This window comes from Henckelia pumila, chromosome 3, assembly GCF_033568475.1.
Source record: "Henckelia pumila isolate YLH828 chromosome 3, ASM3356847v2, whole genome shotgun sequence".
NCBI lineage: Eukaryota > Viridiplantae > Streptophyta > Magnoliopsida > Lamiales > Gesneriaceae > Henckelia > Henckelia pumila.
This window is the reverse complement of record NC_133122.1, coordinates 141,488,341-141,506,551: the sequence shown is the minus strand read 5'-3', so window position 1 is coordinate 141,506,551 and position 18,211 is coordinate 141,488,341. Positions and strand designations below refer to the sequence as shown.

General features: G+C 34.5%; 3 protein-coding genes across 3 annotated transcripts; 1 reads left to right on the top strand and 2 right to left on the bottom strand.

The window, feature by feature from the left end:
- Positions 1–750: 750 nt before the first annotated feature.
- On the top strand, positions 751–1,862 carry LOC140889645 (uncharacterized). The gene is made up of 2 exons (XM_073297365.1): positions 751–930; positions 1,122–1,862. The coding sequence occupies exons 1-2, from the start codon at positions 751–753 to the stop codon at positions 1,860–1,862; spliced, it is 921 nt and encodes a 306-aa protein (XP_073153466.1).
- A 661-nt stretch (positions 1,863–2,523) lies between these two features.
- LOC140886609 (transcription factor bHLH35) lies at positions 2,524–5,423 on the bottom strand. Its single transcript, XM_073293279.1, has 5 exons — positions 5,254–5,423; positions 4,979–5,141; positions 4,390–4,638; positions 3,926–4,096; positions 2,524–2,721 (listed from the first exon to the last, which is right to left on the bottom strand). The coding sequence occupies exons 1-5, from the start codon at positions 5,361–5,363 to the stop codon at positions 2,638–2,640; spliced, it is 777 nt and encodes a 258-aa protein (XP_073149380.1). The 5' UTR covers positions 5,364–5,423; the 3' UTR covers positions 2,524–2,637.
- Positions 5,424–11,210: 5,787 nt separating this feature from the next.
- LOC140889644 (uncharacterized) lies at positions 11,211–12,600 on the bottom strand. Its single transcript, XM_073297363.1, has 4 exons — positions 12,229–12,600; positions 11,928–12,137; positions 11,736–11,828; positions 11,211–11,453 (listed from the first exon to the last, which is right to left on the bottom strand). The coding sequence occupies exons 1-4, from the start codon at positions 12,598–12,600 to the stop codon at positions 11,211–11,213; spliced, it is 918 nt and encodes a 305-aa protein (XP_073153464.1).
- Between the last annotated feature and the right edge of the window lie 5,611 nt (positions 12,601–18,211).

The following is an 18,211-nucleotide window of genomic DNA, read 5'->3' as shown; positions in this document are numbered from 1 at the left end:
TATCTGTGCCCAAGGTTTGTCTTCCCTCCTCATTGCGCATGAAGCCCAAAAGAGATTTTCAGGTGTCCGCATTGCCCCCTCATGTCCGTCGATTTCACATCTATTTTTTGCAGATGACAGCCTTATTGTTTTCCGATCTACCCAAGAGGGGTGTAGGGGAGTTCACAACTGCTTATCCCTATACGAACGAGCATCGGGGCAACTCATCAATTATGATAAATCATCTCTTTCTTTTAGCCCAAAAACTGAAGAAGTCATAGCTCAGTGGATTAAAAAGACACTCTCAATTCCGATAGTTCAGGGGCATGAAGTCTATCTTGGGCTGCCGACTCTCACTACCAAACACAAGAAAGGCCAATTCCATTACTTAGTAGACAGTGTTACAAAGAGGATAAGGGGCTGGAACAGTCGATTTTATTCAGTGGGCGGGAAGGAAATCCTCATTAAAGAAGTTCTCCAATCAATACCAACTTATTCTATGTCCTGCTTTCGGTTACCTGTTTCAACTTGTGAGGAAATAGAAAAAGAGTGTGCAAATTTCTGGTGGGGTTCAGATGAAGGCAAAAAGAAAATACACTGAAAATCGTGGAAAGCTCTTTGTCGCCCTAAATGTATGGGAGGTATGGGGTTTCGAAATCTAATTTCTTTTAATAGGGCACTACTGGCGAAACAATATGTCGTATCCTAATTAAACCGACATCACTAGTTGCTCGAGTTTTAAAGGCTAGATACTTTCGACACACAGATATCATGGAAGCTGGAGCAGGTAGTAAGCCATCAGCCATTTGGAGATCGCTTCTTTGGGGCCGATCTCTGGTGGAAAAGGGCCTGAAGTGGAGGGTGGGAAATTGGGAAAATATTAGGATTTACGAGGATAAGTGGATTCCGGACCGTAATTCGAATCTCCGAGACTTCTCCCTCCTAAAGTCCGTGTTTTCTGGTGGAGAGTTCTTCATAACATAATCCCGACGGGATATAATTTGTCATTACACCATGTACCGGTGAGTGGCGGAAGCCCTTTATGTCAATTTGGCCAAGACACTACAGTCCATGCATTATTCTGGTGCACTCTGATGAAAAATTGCTGGAAGAAAACTCATTTTTGGCCTTTACTGCAGCAGGTTAGACATCTTCAGATCTTGGATGTGTTTTTATGGCTGATGGAAAAGCTGGAGATTCATGAATTTGAATTCTTTGCAATTCGTACATGGGCTTGTTGGAGTGAAAGAAATCGGATCATTCATAAACACAAACAAGATGGCTCGGGGATCTCAGTGGACTGGTGCGTTCCCTTGCTACAAGAGTTCCATAATGCACGCCGAGCAGTACAGATTACTCCACCTTCTTCGAGTCTCTCGGCCCTTACGCACTGGTATGCTCCACCACCTTATTGCCTCAGGCTTGATATTGATGCGACAGTAAATTATAAATCAAACTCTTTTGCAATTGGCGGGGTGATACGGGACCATCAAGGGCAACTGATATTTGCTTTTGGACGAAGAATTGAGAAGCCTCCCTCTGTTGTTTTTGTCGAATTAGAGGCGATAAAAGATGGCTTGAGATTAGCCCATATTCGAGGCTTTCCGATATATCAAGTTTCTTCAGATTCTCTCTTAGCGGTGCAAGCGGTCACAAGCTTAGAGACAGACATCAGTTATAATGGTGCTAAGGCCGGAGAAGTTAGAAATCAACTGAGTCATTTTCAGGGTACTAAGTTAACTCACATTCGAAGATCGGCAAACTTAGTGGCTCACTCCATTGCTTCTTTTGCTATTTCTTTTCCAGTCCTGATTGTTTGGGAACTAGAAAATTTTCCTACTTGGATGGTAGAGCTTGTTTCGAATGATGCGATTTCATATTAATAATATTCTTGCTTTACCTTCAAAAAAAAAAAAAAATCTTGCCATTTTGAAGTGCTCCTAGGGATGTGAAGTGGAGATCAAGTATTTTTTTAAAAAAAAAATAGTTGCAATGGATTTTATCCGTGACATGTTAATTCTATCTATATTTACAATAAAAATAATAAATTTTTTTATGAATAACCCAAATAAGAAATCCGTCTCACACAATTGATCGGTGAAATCGTCTTACGTGAGTTTGTGTTTTTGAAAACTGTCTGAACCGAATTGCGTCGCATCGATATTCTGCTATTTTTTTTTAAAAAAACCGTGATTAAAAAATAAAAACTAGACAGAACCGTATTATATTTTGCGGTGCCATTTTTTTAAAATCACACCAGCCGGGTCGCTTAATTAATTATTCTATAATTATATTTACATAAAAACTTTTACAAAACCGTCTAACTAATTAATTTTGTGAAATGAATCTCTATGATCGACTCATGAAAAAACTATTTTTTTATATCAAAAATATTACTTTTCTATTTTAGCTTCTATTGTATTATGCAATTTGTGTTAAATAGACACCACCTATCAATCAACGTGTCACCATATTTGATCTAGTAACAACGATCAAGAGAATTTTTTTTTAAAAAAAAAAAACTCTAAATACCGCCCGAAACCGTTAAACAGCAAATCTAATTTTATTAAATTAAAACTATAATTTTCAAAAATCTTTTTTAAACCGAACACAATAATTCGATGATAATTTTATGAAAAAACCACATCTTGATCGCCCCTAGGGCTGTGTGGATAGTTCAGAGATGTTATATATGGCAGCCTCTATCTTTGCTCTTATAACTGTTTTTTCCTCAGCGTCGGCCTGAAAAAACCAAACAAATAAATACAAAAGAGAAGAATATTATATTGTCCATCTATATATATGAAATTCCATTGTGACATCGTGTAACGATAATTAGCATAATGTCGTCATTATAAAATGTAAGTTTATTTATTTATTTTGAAGTACAAGCTAAGGGTGAAGATGACTCAAACTCGAATCACAGCCAGTTAAAAAAATAATGAGATCAATTGGACTACAAATCTTGTCTCTTAATTAGTTTTTATTTACATTTGGTAACCCGTATATAATATTTTGTAAATTAAAATATGATTTGATTATTGAACAAATTTTGCTAGAGTGGAAAAGATATTATAGTTACAGAGGAAATTTATTTAAATGTATATTAATATGATATTTGAAATAAAAATAAAAATAGGGATTTTGTAATCGGTGAAATATAGATAGTATAATAATTTACTTTACTATATGCGGCCTAAATCACATTGTAGTAAAGATTATCATAATTTATGGTGACGATACTGGAATTACTATTGTGGGATCTTCAGTGGACGACGGACCACAAAAAGATGGAAACCTAAAGAAAGGAGTCAATTCACACGACTACTTTTCTCATTGCCAAACAATGTCCTAGAAATTTTGAAAACAACAAAAACTATTATGAGATCATCTCACAAATGAATTTTGTCAGACTGATCTTTGACATCGACTCATAAAAAAATATTATTTTTTACGATAGATATAGATCAAATCGATTCATATCATGAATATAAATTCATGAAATTGGACTCTTTGGAAATACATGTATGAATCACGTTTCGCAAACTTCAATATCTCCGATATTTAGGGAGATTAATATATTACTAATATTTTTTGCGGTATCATTACCCTTGTCAAAAGAAATGCATTATTCTTGTTGTTCATAAGCTCATGTCTTTATTAGAATAATCTATGATAACGTAAATTTGTGGACCCCCCAATATATCAATAATTGCCAATAATATGAATTAATTATTTGTTTCCTTGTTTATATATATATATATATATATATATATATATATAAATTCAATTAAAAGATTTTATAATGATTGATTGAAGAGATAAAAATTCAATTAAAAGATTTTATATTGATTGATTGAAGAGTTTGATTTTAAATCATATTCATGAGAATCCAGGAGTGGAAGAAGTGTAAAGGAGAGTGGAAGAAGTGAAAAGAATAAAGTACCTCAAAGATCACAGTCTTCAGAAGCCTTCCCGGAAAAGAAGAAATACTGGCAGTAGTGATTTTGAGCTTCAACGATTCAAACACTTCACATAGCTTTACAATCGTGTCTCTTCCTTTATTGCACTCCAAGGTTACTACTACTGTCTTCTCTCCCATGTTCACTACTTTTAACTGCACACCAACAATTACATACATGTTCATCCCAACTCGAACCCGAACTCGATCAATCTACTTATTTAGTTACGTACTCACTAATTATTTAAATAATTGTTGAATATTAAAAGTATGTATATATATTATATGGGCATATGGCCCAGCCCCTTCATAAATCTAAGTAAATTTTTATCAGTAATTTCAAGTTCGAGCTCCACCCGGGCCATGAACCAAAGCGCGTGACGGGCCAAGAACTATACTTAGAACCGAGTCGAGTCAACTATATATAACAAAACCATCAAAAAACCCACCTGAAAAACTTCAATAGGGGATGAAATAATTGCTGATCCCGCAAAATTAAAGCAATCTTGGTCCATTGTTGGTGCATTTGGTCTATAACAAGACGATGCGGCGGCGGCGGCGTCTTGATGATCGAATTCGTGACCATTTGATGGCTTGGAGTTTTCCAAATCTGAAATTTCTGCTAGGATTATCCTCTCTTGTTCATGAAGGGATCGAATGTACTCAATTGCATCTTTGATGGTTGATGCTTTGTCCATCTACATCAAATTTGTTTCACCATTTGTCAAATTATATATCAGGTAAAAAAAACTATAAATTAAAGCATGGCATACATTATTTGTATCTATTGACACACTATATATATACCAATGTGAAATCTCGAGAAAAAAAAATAATAATTATTTCATCGTATATATTGTCAAATCTTGGGTATATACATCTTATGTTTTTAAATTTTGAGCACAGACTCCCTCGTTTATACGAGTCTCAAAATTTGAAAACACGTCGGCAGTCTCGTGATTGCAAATGGGTAGTGTATGCAATTTTATCCCTAGAAAGAAATTTTACATGAAGAATGATCATGTGTTTAACAAGCACCTTGGTAATGATAGGCACCGCAGCTCTAAGTGCACATATCTTTTGGTTGAGTTTCTCCCTCCTATTCCGTTCTAAAGCAACGTTCCTTGAAGCCAATGCTTCCTGAGTTGGATCGGAAGCTCCCGAGTCGTAACACGCCGCGGCACCGAATTCATGGACGTGACTACAACAACAATCGAACAGAATCAATCTCGTCAAGAAACTTAGTTAATAGGAATATATATGTATCAGTATAATTATCGTGTTTTGCGATATATATATATATATATCCGCACCTGCGCGATTCTTGGGTTTGGAACAACATGTTTGGCCTGGCGAATTGTTCTTGGGATCGGAAAAGCAAGTTTGCCAAATAGAGAGCTTCAAGCTGGTTTTCCATGTTCATTGTGAGTTTGAGATAGGAAAGGAAAAAAATATATGCTTTTCTTGTTGATCATGAGAGGGATCGGATCAATGGTGTGCTTTAATATTTTACACATCAGGGCCTATTTTATAGTGCCATTTACTTTATTACAAGAAATTAAACAATATTTTATAATTTTTTTCATTCAAAATCACAATCAACTTCAACAGTTTTGACCCGTGAGTGAATATTGAGCTTCGATCTAACATATTTATTATTATTATTATTATTATTACATATAAATATACCACTTTGAATTGTGAATTTATTTTGGTACTCTTCATTTTCTACTTCATTACCCCCCACCATTAATTAATCATTAGTATCCGCTGCAAGCGTTGCGTGCTCATATAATCGTTTTTTTTTTAAAAAAAACAAAAAATAAAAATAAATTTAAAAATTTAAAAAATACAAGAAAATATACTATTTTCCTAAACAAATAATAAAAAAAACGCAATATATATATATCCATTTTAAAAAATGAGTGTTATTTTCGTAAATAAAAAAATTAAATGACACAAAGTGGAAGTGAGCGTTATTTTGGTCAATAATAAAACATATAATGGCTTTAAAAGAGAAAGTCATATAAAATGTCTAATTTATCTAATAATTTTGGTTTAATTAAAAATCATGTTAGGATATAATGGTAATTTCAAATCATATTTCATCAATTAATTGAAAGTTAGTTAATTAGAATGTGTCTACTATAATAATATAGTAAGATATATATTATATTGCGTATTAATTAATATTGTCAATCAAATATATCTTCTCTATTATATATGTATTAGATATTATTAATAAACATATATCAAATTATAAATGCATGTGTGAAAAATTCATTATATTACCATTTAAATTCAACTATATTTTGAAATATAATTTTTTTTATAAGTATCTTCAGTATAAAATAAAACGATCAATCAATCATGACATATATATATATATATATATATATATATTGATAACACATTTTATGATATATTTATTATAAGTATCTTCAGTATAAAATAAAACGATCAATCAATCATGACATATATATATATATATATATATATATATTTTGATAACACATTTTATGATATATTATTAAGATAAAACTTTATAATTTCAAAAAAGAAAGATAAAATTTTATAAATTATTTGCCTAAATTTCCTAAATGAATCGAATTGAAGTTGTAATATTGTGAAAACAGAGATAATTGTGAAGCAATATTTGTGTTTCACAAACAAAAATTGATTCGTTGATGTCAAATTAGTTAAGAGACCCATCCATACACGTCTTTGATTTTAAGAATCATTAATTTGTTGTACCTAATTGATTATTTTGACTCCGATTGAGTGCAAAATTACGAATTTTGATGAACGGAAAATATTATATTAATTAAAGTTACGAAATACATTATTTGGATTACAACTTTCTTCTCAAAAAATCCCATTGTCCCACGTTGAGGCTACCCTACACGCATGGGATAATAATTATGTTTATGTATGCTCCAAGAGGTGACTGAATTGATGAAATAAGTAAATTTTTTACAAATGGAAGAAGTTTCGGTTTTCCTTGTCAAATTCTTCTTGGGCGATTATGTTGCACAGAATTTGCTGAGTTTGTTTTACTTGGTTAATGCGTTAGTTTATTAGTTCGACATCGAATGATAGTGTTAGACTGATAGCGGATTCTCACATTTTATATATATATATATATATAAATAATTGTGCTTATGTATTACCAAAAAACATAAAGTATTATATATTATATTAGTGTCAAATAAGCAATATTTGGTAGGTTTAGAGATTTCGGGTAAAAAAAAGGGAAAAAAATCCCAGTAGTGGATGACAAACAAATTTCACAAGTTGTAATTTCTCCTAGATTTTTAATTATTGTAAGTTTACGAATGAATTCCCCGTCAAAAAATTCAATCCATTAAATATCTCTCGCCAATTTTTTTCTGTAGGCTTTGCATGGACATTTTCAGCTCAAGGGCTGTCAAATTACTTGAACTTCAAACAATATTGACCCATCACTGAGGGATGTAATTAAAACTGTCGAATATCATAGAGTTAAGCCTGTTGGTCCCAAGTGCGGCATCACGAGATAGAAACTATGAAAATTGAAGAATAAATAGACACCAAGATTTACGTGGAAAACCCCCAATAATTATTAGGGTAAAAACTACGGGCAAAACCAAAAGATTCCACTATAATATTTGGAAAATTACAACCTCTCTCTGTGTTTCCAAAGAGACACTCACTCTCTTAATACAGAAGAAAACCTATCTCACAAATATACACTACAAGAAAAATGGCCTACGACAACGCTTTTTCCGCGTTGTTAATGACCCCAAAAAAGCATTGTCGTAGCCTGTGTTGTAAAAGACCACGCTCAAAGACAACGCGGAAAAAGCGTTGTGATTTTCGGAAAACACAACGCTTAAAAAGCGTTGTGGTATTTGGATACGACAACGCTTAAAAAGCGTTGTGGTATTTTGATATTACAACGCTTTAGTACACTGAGGAAGCGTTGTCGTAGCTTCAATCCACAATGCTTTATATGCGTTGTGATTTCTACAAACAACAACGCTTTTGCAGCGTTGTCTTTTATACAATCTACAACGCTTAAAAAGCGTTGTAGATTGTATAAAAGACAACGCTGCAAAAGCGTTGTTGTTTGTAGAAATCACAACGCAGATAAAGCATTGCGGATTGAAGCTACGACAACGCTTTCTCCGTGTAAAAAAGCGTTGTGCTTGGCAGATGTTGCTTAAAAAATCATTGTGCTACCAATAAAAAACGTTGTCGTTAAGAACGTTGTTTTCGATTTTTTTTTTCAAATTTAAATTTCTATATAAATAACACTATTAAAATACATGAAATTGCAAATCTGTGGCAAAATATTCTCATAAAAAAGTATAGAGTCATTGTGCTGCAATATATTGAAATTGCAAGGTATCAACAAGCATTTAACGCTAGCTATCTCCACAAAGATGGTGCTGCAATATTGAAAGAAAATTGTTCCTAACAATGCAATTTTTCTAAATGCGACCACAGTTAGCGACGATCTCCGCCACCAGTAAGAACCAGACGATCTCCGCCACCAGTAAGAACCAGACTTCTGAAATACAACATTAGATAACACATGTTAAATATAACATCATATCAAACCATATAAATCTAACCATAAATTTATAAATGACAACACAGTGGAAGCATATCAAACATCATGAAACAAAAAATAGACTAACAAATGTAAACCTCATAACATGGGCTGCTTTCATTTTTATGTAAATTTACAGTTCATCACACATTAATAAGATTTTTTCATTTTATTATTGGGAATATTATTGGACCCTTTAGTCAATCATGACCAAGAACAAGAAGAAAATCAATGATGATTCAAAAGATAAGATAAGCCTGCTGCAGGCCTCGCCTACTTTCTGGAACATTAATTATATCATGCATGCGCAACAACTAATTATATGAATTTTTACTTAATCGATCAAATGGATAGCAGTGGTTCTTGCTAATAGAACTGTTATGGCAGTCAAGCAGTTGGAGGGGATCGAGCAAGGCGAGAAACAGTTCAGAATGGAGGTGGCGACGATCAGTAGCACCCACCAGTTGAATCTGATGAGATTGATAGGATTCTGATCAGAAGGGAGGCATAGGCTATTAGTATATGAGTTTATGAGAAATAGTTCTTTAGACAAGTTTCTATTCACATCTAAGGAGCAATCTGGGAAGCATTTGAATTGGGAGTATAGGTATAATATCGCACTAGGAACCGCTAAGGGAATCACAGACGCAAAGGAAAAAGAAGCATGAAAATAACGTAAACAACACACATTCGAACCAGTTTCAGAAGGCCTCGCCTACTGTCTGCTTGAAAAAAAAATATGGACAGTAGTTGCATGTGCCCAAACCACCAAATTCATGCATGTACTCCATGCACTCAAGGCTTTAATTAATTCAATGCATCCATGCATTATGATAGTTGTTGCATTATTCAAGACACAAAATACATGTGCATACCTATTCATAAACGTGTTCTTGTATACATTCTGTCAACTCTGAAAGCACCTCTTTAATTTCTTCTAACGAGTACTCACCTTTTGAGAACTGTCACATATATTATGTTAATAAAAAATCATATAACAATAACTTTGCAAATTTAAAACAATTTAGTTGTAATTATTTGAGTTAAGAAAGATTAATATTGATCGTAGTGAAACGTTCTCGATATTCTCAACTTCTTGAATAATTTGTCTCATATATCTCATCATATAAAGACCACATTGTTTTGCATCTGGCTGCCGAGGACCCTATGGTAGTAGAGAAAAATTTTTGGTGACAAATTTAGATATTTAAACATAATATATTAAACATAAATTATGCATACTTGTACTACTACCCACATAGCATTCTTTCTACCCTTCCTTCCTTTGTTTGAGTTAAACAATCGCAAGGCCCTTCAATATACTTGATATATGAGTTTTTGTATGAGTGAAATAAATATTTGATAAAAATAAATAAATATAAACTCACATATCCACTACATATTTCCAATCATCATCACGAATGCGGTGACTTAAGGAATCCAACACATAAATAACATCCTTGTATGGTTGAATAACAGTGAGAATCCAATGATAGCTACGCAAAAAAAACATAATTAGTGCTTCTAATTCAATAAATAATCGAAATAAAGCAACCAAATTGATATTTAAATATTTACTTACCCGATATTACATGGCGCCAAAACTAGTTGATCAACCGATGCACCACTCAGTCTATCTGCTAAAGCACTCGCCCTTTGGTTCAACCTTTCAAGCTTACTCTTTTTGTCGTGCGTAGTTTCTCCCATATTCGAGATTCTGTGTGGATTCACAAATATGAATTTTCCTTCCTTGTTATCTTCCAACATTTTTTTGTAAAGATACCTTTCATTGTAAATATAATAAAATAAAATGAATGTAAGCAAAAATATGAAGTTGATGTATTACTTAGCTTAAAACCCAAAAAACTTACCATATATAGGCAATTACACAATTGCCTGATATTGGCCCAACATGATACAAACCATCAATGTCCTCACAGTGCAAAATAATTACACAATCATCATCGAACACCTCACGATCTAAACGCAGTGATATAAATCTTCCTTCACCCAAAGCATGCTTGCTATAACAATACATCATATGTAGTGACAGTGGGACAGAAGGTGACACAACATGTTTCTCTTTGGGTGGTGCCAAATCCTTCTTTCGAGGCTTCTATTAATTGTAAATACATACAAGTTAGATAGGTTGAATAATGAATAAAGTTGCAATATCACATATACCTTATCTTGCTCCACTATCAAGTGTTGTGGCCAAGCCACATGGGTTCCAAGAGCATCGCCCACTACTTCACATTCATTTGCAATAGGAAATGGCAAAGGCGCTGATTTATCAACTACTACATCAATAGAGACTCGGTAGCAATTCTTTGGTAATGGAACCCCATGAAGCAACTTTTGAGGATCAACACAAATAATTGTACCATAAGCAACAATATTTGTGCTAGATTCCAAAGTTAATGCAGCTGATTTACCCTAAAAAAGACAAATAGACATGTCAATAAGTTTTATTACATCTATTTAATATGACTCAAACTATTGTCATACCTGTAAAGCATCGGCTTTGATCAAAATCAGCACGTCTTCATAATCATTGTCTTCCATCTTGGCTTGGTTAACTTGATTTTTCACTGAGCAACTGCCTTTGTCATCCATTAAAATGTCGCGTGCACCCATGTTATGCATCATTTCCTCAAGTCTTTGTAAGCGTGCACCTTATTCTGAAATTATTCTATTTGCTTCCATCAACTTCCTTTCATGCTCCACGAGTACATCTGTGGGAACTCCACTGCTCTTCAATGTTCTGCCAGCATTGAAATATAAGGTTGGAGTGACATGACCTCCAATCCCCCTCACACGCCCATCATATTCTTTGGTCTCAAGTGCTTTTGAAAGGATATCCTCTTTTGTCCCTTCAATTCTCAGCACACCATCTCTTTTTTGTTGGATATAATCATCCTGTCATGCAAATTAAAAGAATAATTACTAAAACAATTGTCATTTCAAAAAACATGCTGATTTTCTAAAATGTGAATTCACTTACAATCTTTTGTACTCTTTGCGTCAAATCCTCCCCTTAAAAGTTTCCTGCTTTGTTGGCTCATCCTTTCTTCCACATAATAGCCCTGTTAATGTCATCATCGTCACCTAATTCAGCCGCCTACAAGGAAGAAAAATACAATAACACATGTGAATAAATTGTATGTGAATAATTTGGATGGTTTGTAAAGAAATACTTACTATTTCAGACGCAAATCGTGCATATCCCTTGCGTGAAAGCCGATGAGGATATACGTTTTGTTTTCTTCTATCTTTTTGTTGCTCACTTAGTTTCTAGTCATTTCAAATATGCGACAAGTCAAATTTGAATAATAGTTAAAGAATGACTTTTGGTTGATTATGTACAAATTATAAAATAATAAAGAATCTTACAATGAAGTCTCCAGACATACGACTGATGACAAACGCACTCCAATCATCTTTTGGTATACCATGAATAGCAGGTGGCTCATACAACTCCTCAGGTTTATCAAGCTTGCCTAAAATAAACGTCTGCGTAAGATGGGCTTTGTATTGACGCCACTTACTGTTTGCTGATCTCAAACAACCCTTCTTCCACTTTGCGTCAACATTATATGACAACTACAAATAACAAAAGCGAGAATACATTAGAAATTAATAACATAAACATATTAAATATATCCTATATTTTAATACATGATAAATTACTTACATTAACCGAATCACATATCAATTCTTTAACATCTATTGGAACTTGCTTCCATGTCTTGTAAGAAATCTTGACCTTTTCCCGTGCAACCACGCCAATGTAACTCTGCATTCCAATAGCAGCTTCTCCAACTGGCTGTCCCAGTTTGTTGAATGCAACATCCTTTTTAATTCCTTTAACTCTTTGTATTGCAAGACTATCCATTTTTGTGCGACCTCTAGGAGTTCTAGTGGTGTCGGTGTCAGCAGAATCCAACCCAGTGTTACCATACCAACTCTCTCTAGTGGTAGCATATTCTACTTTTTCTTTACCCTTGCCCAACTTTGCGTCTGAAATAGTGGCAGCATATTCTAATTTCTCTTTACCCTTTCCCATTTTTGCTTCTTTCACTAATATTTATTGTTTGCAATTGTAGAGGGCAGAACCAACTTCACTAATCTGATTCTGCAAAAAATTTAATCTGCCATTAGCAAAGTGAGTGATTCTAACAAAAAGTTTTAACAAGACTGAAGTTAATAGAATCTATGAGACGAATGGCACATAACAGATAGATTTAACATCAATATAAGATGAAAAAGTTCAGCACACAAAACATAAGCAGACCTAATTTTTATACTAATTGTTGGCTGATGGTGCAACTCTTTGTATTGCAAGCCACCTTTCTAGTCATCACAAATTCGTAGGGATAAAAGAAAGAGCTGAGCTAAAGAGTTCCTCAACTAAGTTCAAGGTATCATCTGGGTTGAGTTTTTCAGCTCAACTGGAATTAAAGGATCAAACTGAGCTGGGACATTTCCCTGCTCAACTTATCTCCACTCAGCTGACATCGATCCATGCAATATACAAAGTATTACTGTGGGGCCTTGCCAATCATCTAAGGGCTTATCCTGAAGGATATATGGATATCCACATTAAAAGAAAAAAACCAAAATTACATTAATTTAGGGAAAACCAACGAGTATGCAACATTATTGGTATAAACTACATAGATAAGCCATTCACAAAAATAAAGATACTCACAGATGAATACACTATCCCTACGAGCTCAAGAAAACCTGGGAGTAAAGGAACTTTGTCGATGGCCTGTTTTCAAATCAAAGACAGCGGACAGAAATTAAAAGATGAATTAAACCGTTAAATCAATTAAAATATATTGAAAATAAGTGCTTGCTATTCTACAGTTCAAACCAGATTTAGCCCCAAAAAAGCAGAAAAAACTTTGAAACAGCAGACGCTAATCAGTAACTGCTTTGCTTCGTTGGGCAGCTTTATATTTGTTCTCCAACAGCTTTTCAGAAGCCAAAACCTACAGCAAATACAAGCACTGATAAGTATTCGCTAGTTGTCGAACTCTTTCCTGTCAACTTTTAGACGCATTATGTAATCACAAATAAATGCATTGTCTAGAAATAAGAAAGAAATATAGGCAACAACAAAAAATAAGAACAATTCATGTAAGATAGAAGTACTCTCAATATCCAAGAACTACTAATTTGCCATTGTTCGATTACTGAATGTCAAAAAATATCTGATCATAACTAACAATGTCAAACAAGCATCTTCAAAGCGTAAATAACATCTCAATGTAAATTTTTTACAAACTCATCTCAAATGTGAAACTTAAGTACTTAATTATTTTCAACCCAAATCCCATCACAGTCTTCACGAATGCATGGTTCATTGTCATCTGCAACATCAACATCCATTGGTGCTAACCCTCTGCTAGAAGACTGATAATGCATTGCAGTTTCTTCCAACTCTTCACCCTTTGTGTATTCAAAGTACTCCCTACTTGGAGTCGCAAGTACAACACTCCATAAAGGATCTTCAGGAGCTTCAATGTAAAAAACTTGCTTCGCTTGGCTCGCTAAAATAAATGAATCAGATTTGTATCCAATTCTATGGAGGTTGACCAACGTGAATCCAAGATCATCTACCTTGATACCATTACTATTCTCCACCCAATTACATTTAAACATCGGAATTTGAAATTTGTGGTAATCAACCACCCATATTTCTTGTATTACTCCATAAAAAACCATATCTGACACGATAGGATGTTTATCCTTTGCACTAGAAACTTGCATTGTCTTTGCAACTAAGCTGACTCCGGAGTTTTGAACAACTCGCATATCATCACGCTTTCTTGTAGCATAAGTAACCCCATCAATCAAATAACTAGAGTACTTTAAGACTTGCTTGGAAGGTCCACGCGCCATCCACTTTAATCTTTCGGATACTTGATAAGTGGAATGATCATCAACACGTGCAACCTATATTATTTATGTGATAACTTATTATTTATGCACAGTCATGATAATAAATGTACGCCAATTGTGATAATAAATGAACTCACACGATCAAGCAACCAGGTACTAAACGTTCGGTTATGCTCATCTTGTAACCACCTCTTGGACTTAGCCCTTTGTGGAAATCTTGCATTCAAATATGCCATGTGTTCCCTATTCAAATTATTATTACGAGTAAGCAAACATGTAGATTTAAGAAAACTTAATGAACATATTAGTAAGTGGAAGAAATTACTCAATATAGCGATCAGTGTCAACATCATTTTCCAATACATAACGATGTGCTTGTTGCAACTCATCCTCAGCAATGGATTGCACAATTGCAGCCGACAAAGGTTTAGTAAGTTCTATTTGTTGATGACTTGTAGGGATCCCAATTGTGTGCAAACTACCAAGATAGTCTGAGCAAAATTCAACCGCCTCTTCAGCAATATAACATTCAGCCATGCAACCTTCCGGTCTATTGCGATTTCGCACATAACCTTTCAAAATCTTCATGTATCTTTCAAAGGGATACATGTACCTATACCAAACTGGGCCACATAATTTCACCTCTCGCACAAGATGAACTGTTAAATGAATCATTATGTCAAAAAATGAAGGTGGAAAACACTTTTCAAGTAAACACAATATGATCACAATCTCTCTCTGCAGCTCATCCAACTTTGAGGGATCCATCACTTTATTACATAGCTCATTGAAGAAGAAGCACAAACGAGTGATAGAGTCTCTGACATGTTTGGGCAAGACACCATGTATGGCCACTGGAAGTAATTGCTGCATTAAAGTGTGGTAGTCGTGTGACTTAAGGCCAACAAGTTTCAACTCCTTCATCGAAACAAAGTTTTTAACGTTGGATGAGTAACATGTAGGTAATTGCATTCCACACAAAGAATTCAAAATCTTTCTTTTCTCATCTTTTGTAAATGTATAACATGCTGCTGGCAGAAAAGATTTTTTCTCCCCCATCACTGGAGCTAAATCTGTCCTCAAATTCATTTCAGCAAGGTCTAATCTAGCTGCAATTCCATCCTTTGTTTTTCCCGGAATGTCAAGCAACGTACCGAGAAGACTTTCACAGATGTTCTTTTCTATATGCATCACATCAAGAACATGTCTAACATATAGATGTTTCCAATACTCAAGTTCAAAGAAAATTGATTTCTTTTTGAAGGATGGTTTTACATCATCCTTCGTGGACTGAATCTTCTTTCTCATTTTTCCCCAATGACAATGAATTCCATCGACTTTTTTTAACACTTCATCGCCACTCAATGGTTTGGGTGCAGGGTTGAACTCTTGGTACCCATTAAATGCCTTTCTTTGCCTTCGATAAGGATGATTTGCAGGTAGAAACCTTCTATGGCCTGTGTACGACATTTTCCTGCTATGTTTCAACCTTGTTGAATATGTGTTGCGTGTTTTTCGCTCGCAAGTGCATGATGTCAAGTTATAATACAGGAATTTAAGTCCAGATCGTTCTCACGGAGAATGAATAAATGATATTATATCAAATATTTGCAACTAATATAATCCTAATCCTATGTAGAGCTACGAAGTTGATTTGATTTTTATAAAACTAAAATTTTCAAGAAACAAAACTAAATACCACGAGTTCACGAGAAAAAATTCAATAAGTGATGAATGCTAGAGGTTCGACTTCACTTGACTGTACACCACAATTTATTTCTAATGATTGTTCAATTATAAAATCTTCTAGTTTATTAGCCAAGAATCCCTATTATTTTCTACTACCTCTCTCGAGTGTCAAGCAGAAATTCATATTCAATAACAAACTCAATATCTCTATCAAAGTTCAATTATTAAATCCGTTAAATAGCACAAGAATTCTTATAACGAATTCTATGGAGTTATATGCCTCTCGAACAGTATAAACACCAAAGATGTATTTTCTTATGTCGTATTCAAAATCTTCTCTCTCGAGTGATAGATTCTAAATAAAATATCATTCAATCTATGGCCAGTAAATTGAAAGCATTAAGATCAGGAAAACACAAATAAACTGTGTGAAGAAATTTAAATATATAAATCAAAATATGTCAATCATGGTTTCCAGTCAACATCCGTCTACCTCTAGACTAAGAAATTAGTTCATAACGCAATTCAAAATCAAATAACTCATGTTTTTCCAACAATCCATAAACTAAGAAAAACAGAGTTCAAAGAGAAACTAGAACGAATTAGAATGAAGCTTCTCCGTCGCCGGATGCCGCCGTCTTCCGTCTTCGTACCGAATTCTCAAGCTCTTGTGCACTTCCAATCGCTCAATAGCCGTCTTATGCTCTGAAAAATTCTCTCTAACCCTCGTATCCCTCAGAATAAGCCTTAAAATCCTTTCTTAAACTCGATCAAAAACTTTCCAAATTTTAGGATTGCGCAGCGCTGGAGCGCTAGTCATTGGCGCTGGAGCGCCCGTCCAAATTCCTCAACAGCGCTGGAGCGCTGGTTTGATAGCGCTGGAGCGCTATTTCTTCGACTTTTCACCCTTCGGAAGGCTCCGTGTAGCGCTGGAGCGCTTGGCTTGTAGCGCTGGGGCGCTAGTCTGGGCAATTTTATTTCTTTGTTCTTCAACTCTTTTTCACCTCCTTTTCACTTCTTTTGGCCGATTAAAATGAATAACACTTAAATTCCTGCAAACAACACAAACAACAAGGAAAATGCCTAATATCGCTCAAAACACAACAAAAGCCAAGCTAAATCATATAAAATATAAGTGCATAAATTGCACTCATCAAATCCCCCCAAACTTGAACTTTTGCTAGTCCCGAGCAAAACAAAACAACACAAACAAAATACTAAGACGCACAGGGAATTAAAAACACACAAGAAAACAGTAAAACTTATTAACCCAACTGGCCTCAGATGTTCAACAATTAATCCATGTGTAGCTAATTTTCTCAAGAGTTCTCGTGTGTGTGTGATTAGCCAATCTTGTCTACCCACCTAACTTTCGGTCAAATCATGCAATCAGTAAGCCTCAAAGAGTCATTAACCCCGCTCTCTAGTTTCAACACACTCTCCACCAAGTTCAACCGTTACTCCCAAAGATCAACAGGACTTATCAGGGGGTTCTTTTGGGCAAGCACTTTTTATAGCAGAGAAGTATCCATAGTCAATGTAAGCATATAAGATTCAAGCAAAGAGAATTGGATATTTATAATTTTCTACGGTATTGAGTAGGCTAGGTTTATCAGTTGCAGGGCATTGTTAGACATTTGTCTGACTCCTCTACTCCATACATTCTACACCTTTTTGCATTTTCTTTGGACTCAAATTTCAATCCATTTTCAATGCCTCCCCTCACCTTACTTTCTCCATCTTTTTCTATCTTTTCTTTTTCATCCAATTGGATTTTTGTTTTTTTTTTTTCGCAAGGCTACAAATGAAAGACTAACAAATCAAAGGCTTGCAGGCTCAAAAACAAAGTTGCCTAAATCATTTCTCTGTTTGTAAAAATCTACCTCAGTTTCGAGTATGTATCACCAAAGTTAAGAATCAAATCAGCTAATCTTCTCACAAAATCCACACAATTTTCTCTACTTATCAGGAGTATCGACAGTCAAGGCTATAGTGCAGAAAAAGTGAGAACTCAAGATCCAATGTCGCCAACACTAGATTATATTTTCTTTTTTCTTTTTTTTTTTTCAACTTCATCG

What these genes read in the sequence shown, in the direction of transcription:
- LOC140889645 (XM_073297365.1), top strand. Translation starts at nt 751, where the DNA reads ATGGAAGCTGGAGCAGGTAGTAAGCCATCAGCCATTTGGAGATCGCTT. An exon ending in ACTTCTCCCTCCTAAAGTCC is followed by an intron (nt 931 to 1,121) that starts GTGTTTTCTGGT and finishes TTACTGCAGCAG; the next exon opens with GTTAGACATCTTCAGATCTT.
- LOC140886609 (XM_073293279.1), bottom strand. Translation starts at nt 5,363, where the DNA reads ATGAACATGGAAAACCAGCTTGAAGCTCTCTATTTGGCAAACTTGCTT. An exon ending in CAAACCCAAGAATCGCGCAG is followed by an intron (nt 5,142 to 5,253) that starts GTGCGGATATAT and finishes TTGTTGTTGTAG; the next exon opens with TCACGTCCATGAATTCGGTG. An exon ending in CCCCTATTGAAGTTTTTCAG is followed by an intron (nt 4,097 to 4,389) that starts GTGGGTTTTTTG and finishes GTTGGTGTGCAG; the next exon opens with TTAAAAGTAGTGAACATGGG.
- LOC140889644 (XM_073297363.1), bottom strand. Translation starts at nt 12,600, where the DNA reads ATGGGAAAGGGTAAAGAGAAATTAGAATATGCTGCCACTATTTCAGAC. An exon ending in TGATATGTGATTCGGTTAAT is followed by an intron (nt 12,138 to 12,228) that starts GTAAGTAATTTA and finishes TGTTATTTGTAG; the next exon opens with TTGTCATATAATGTTGACGC. An exon ending in CACGATTTGCGTCTGAAATA is followed by an intron (nt 11,454 to 11,735) that starts GTAAGTATTTCT and finishes TTTGCATGACAG; the next exon opens with GATGATTATATCCAACAAAA.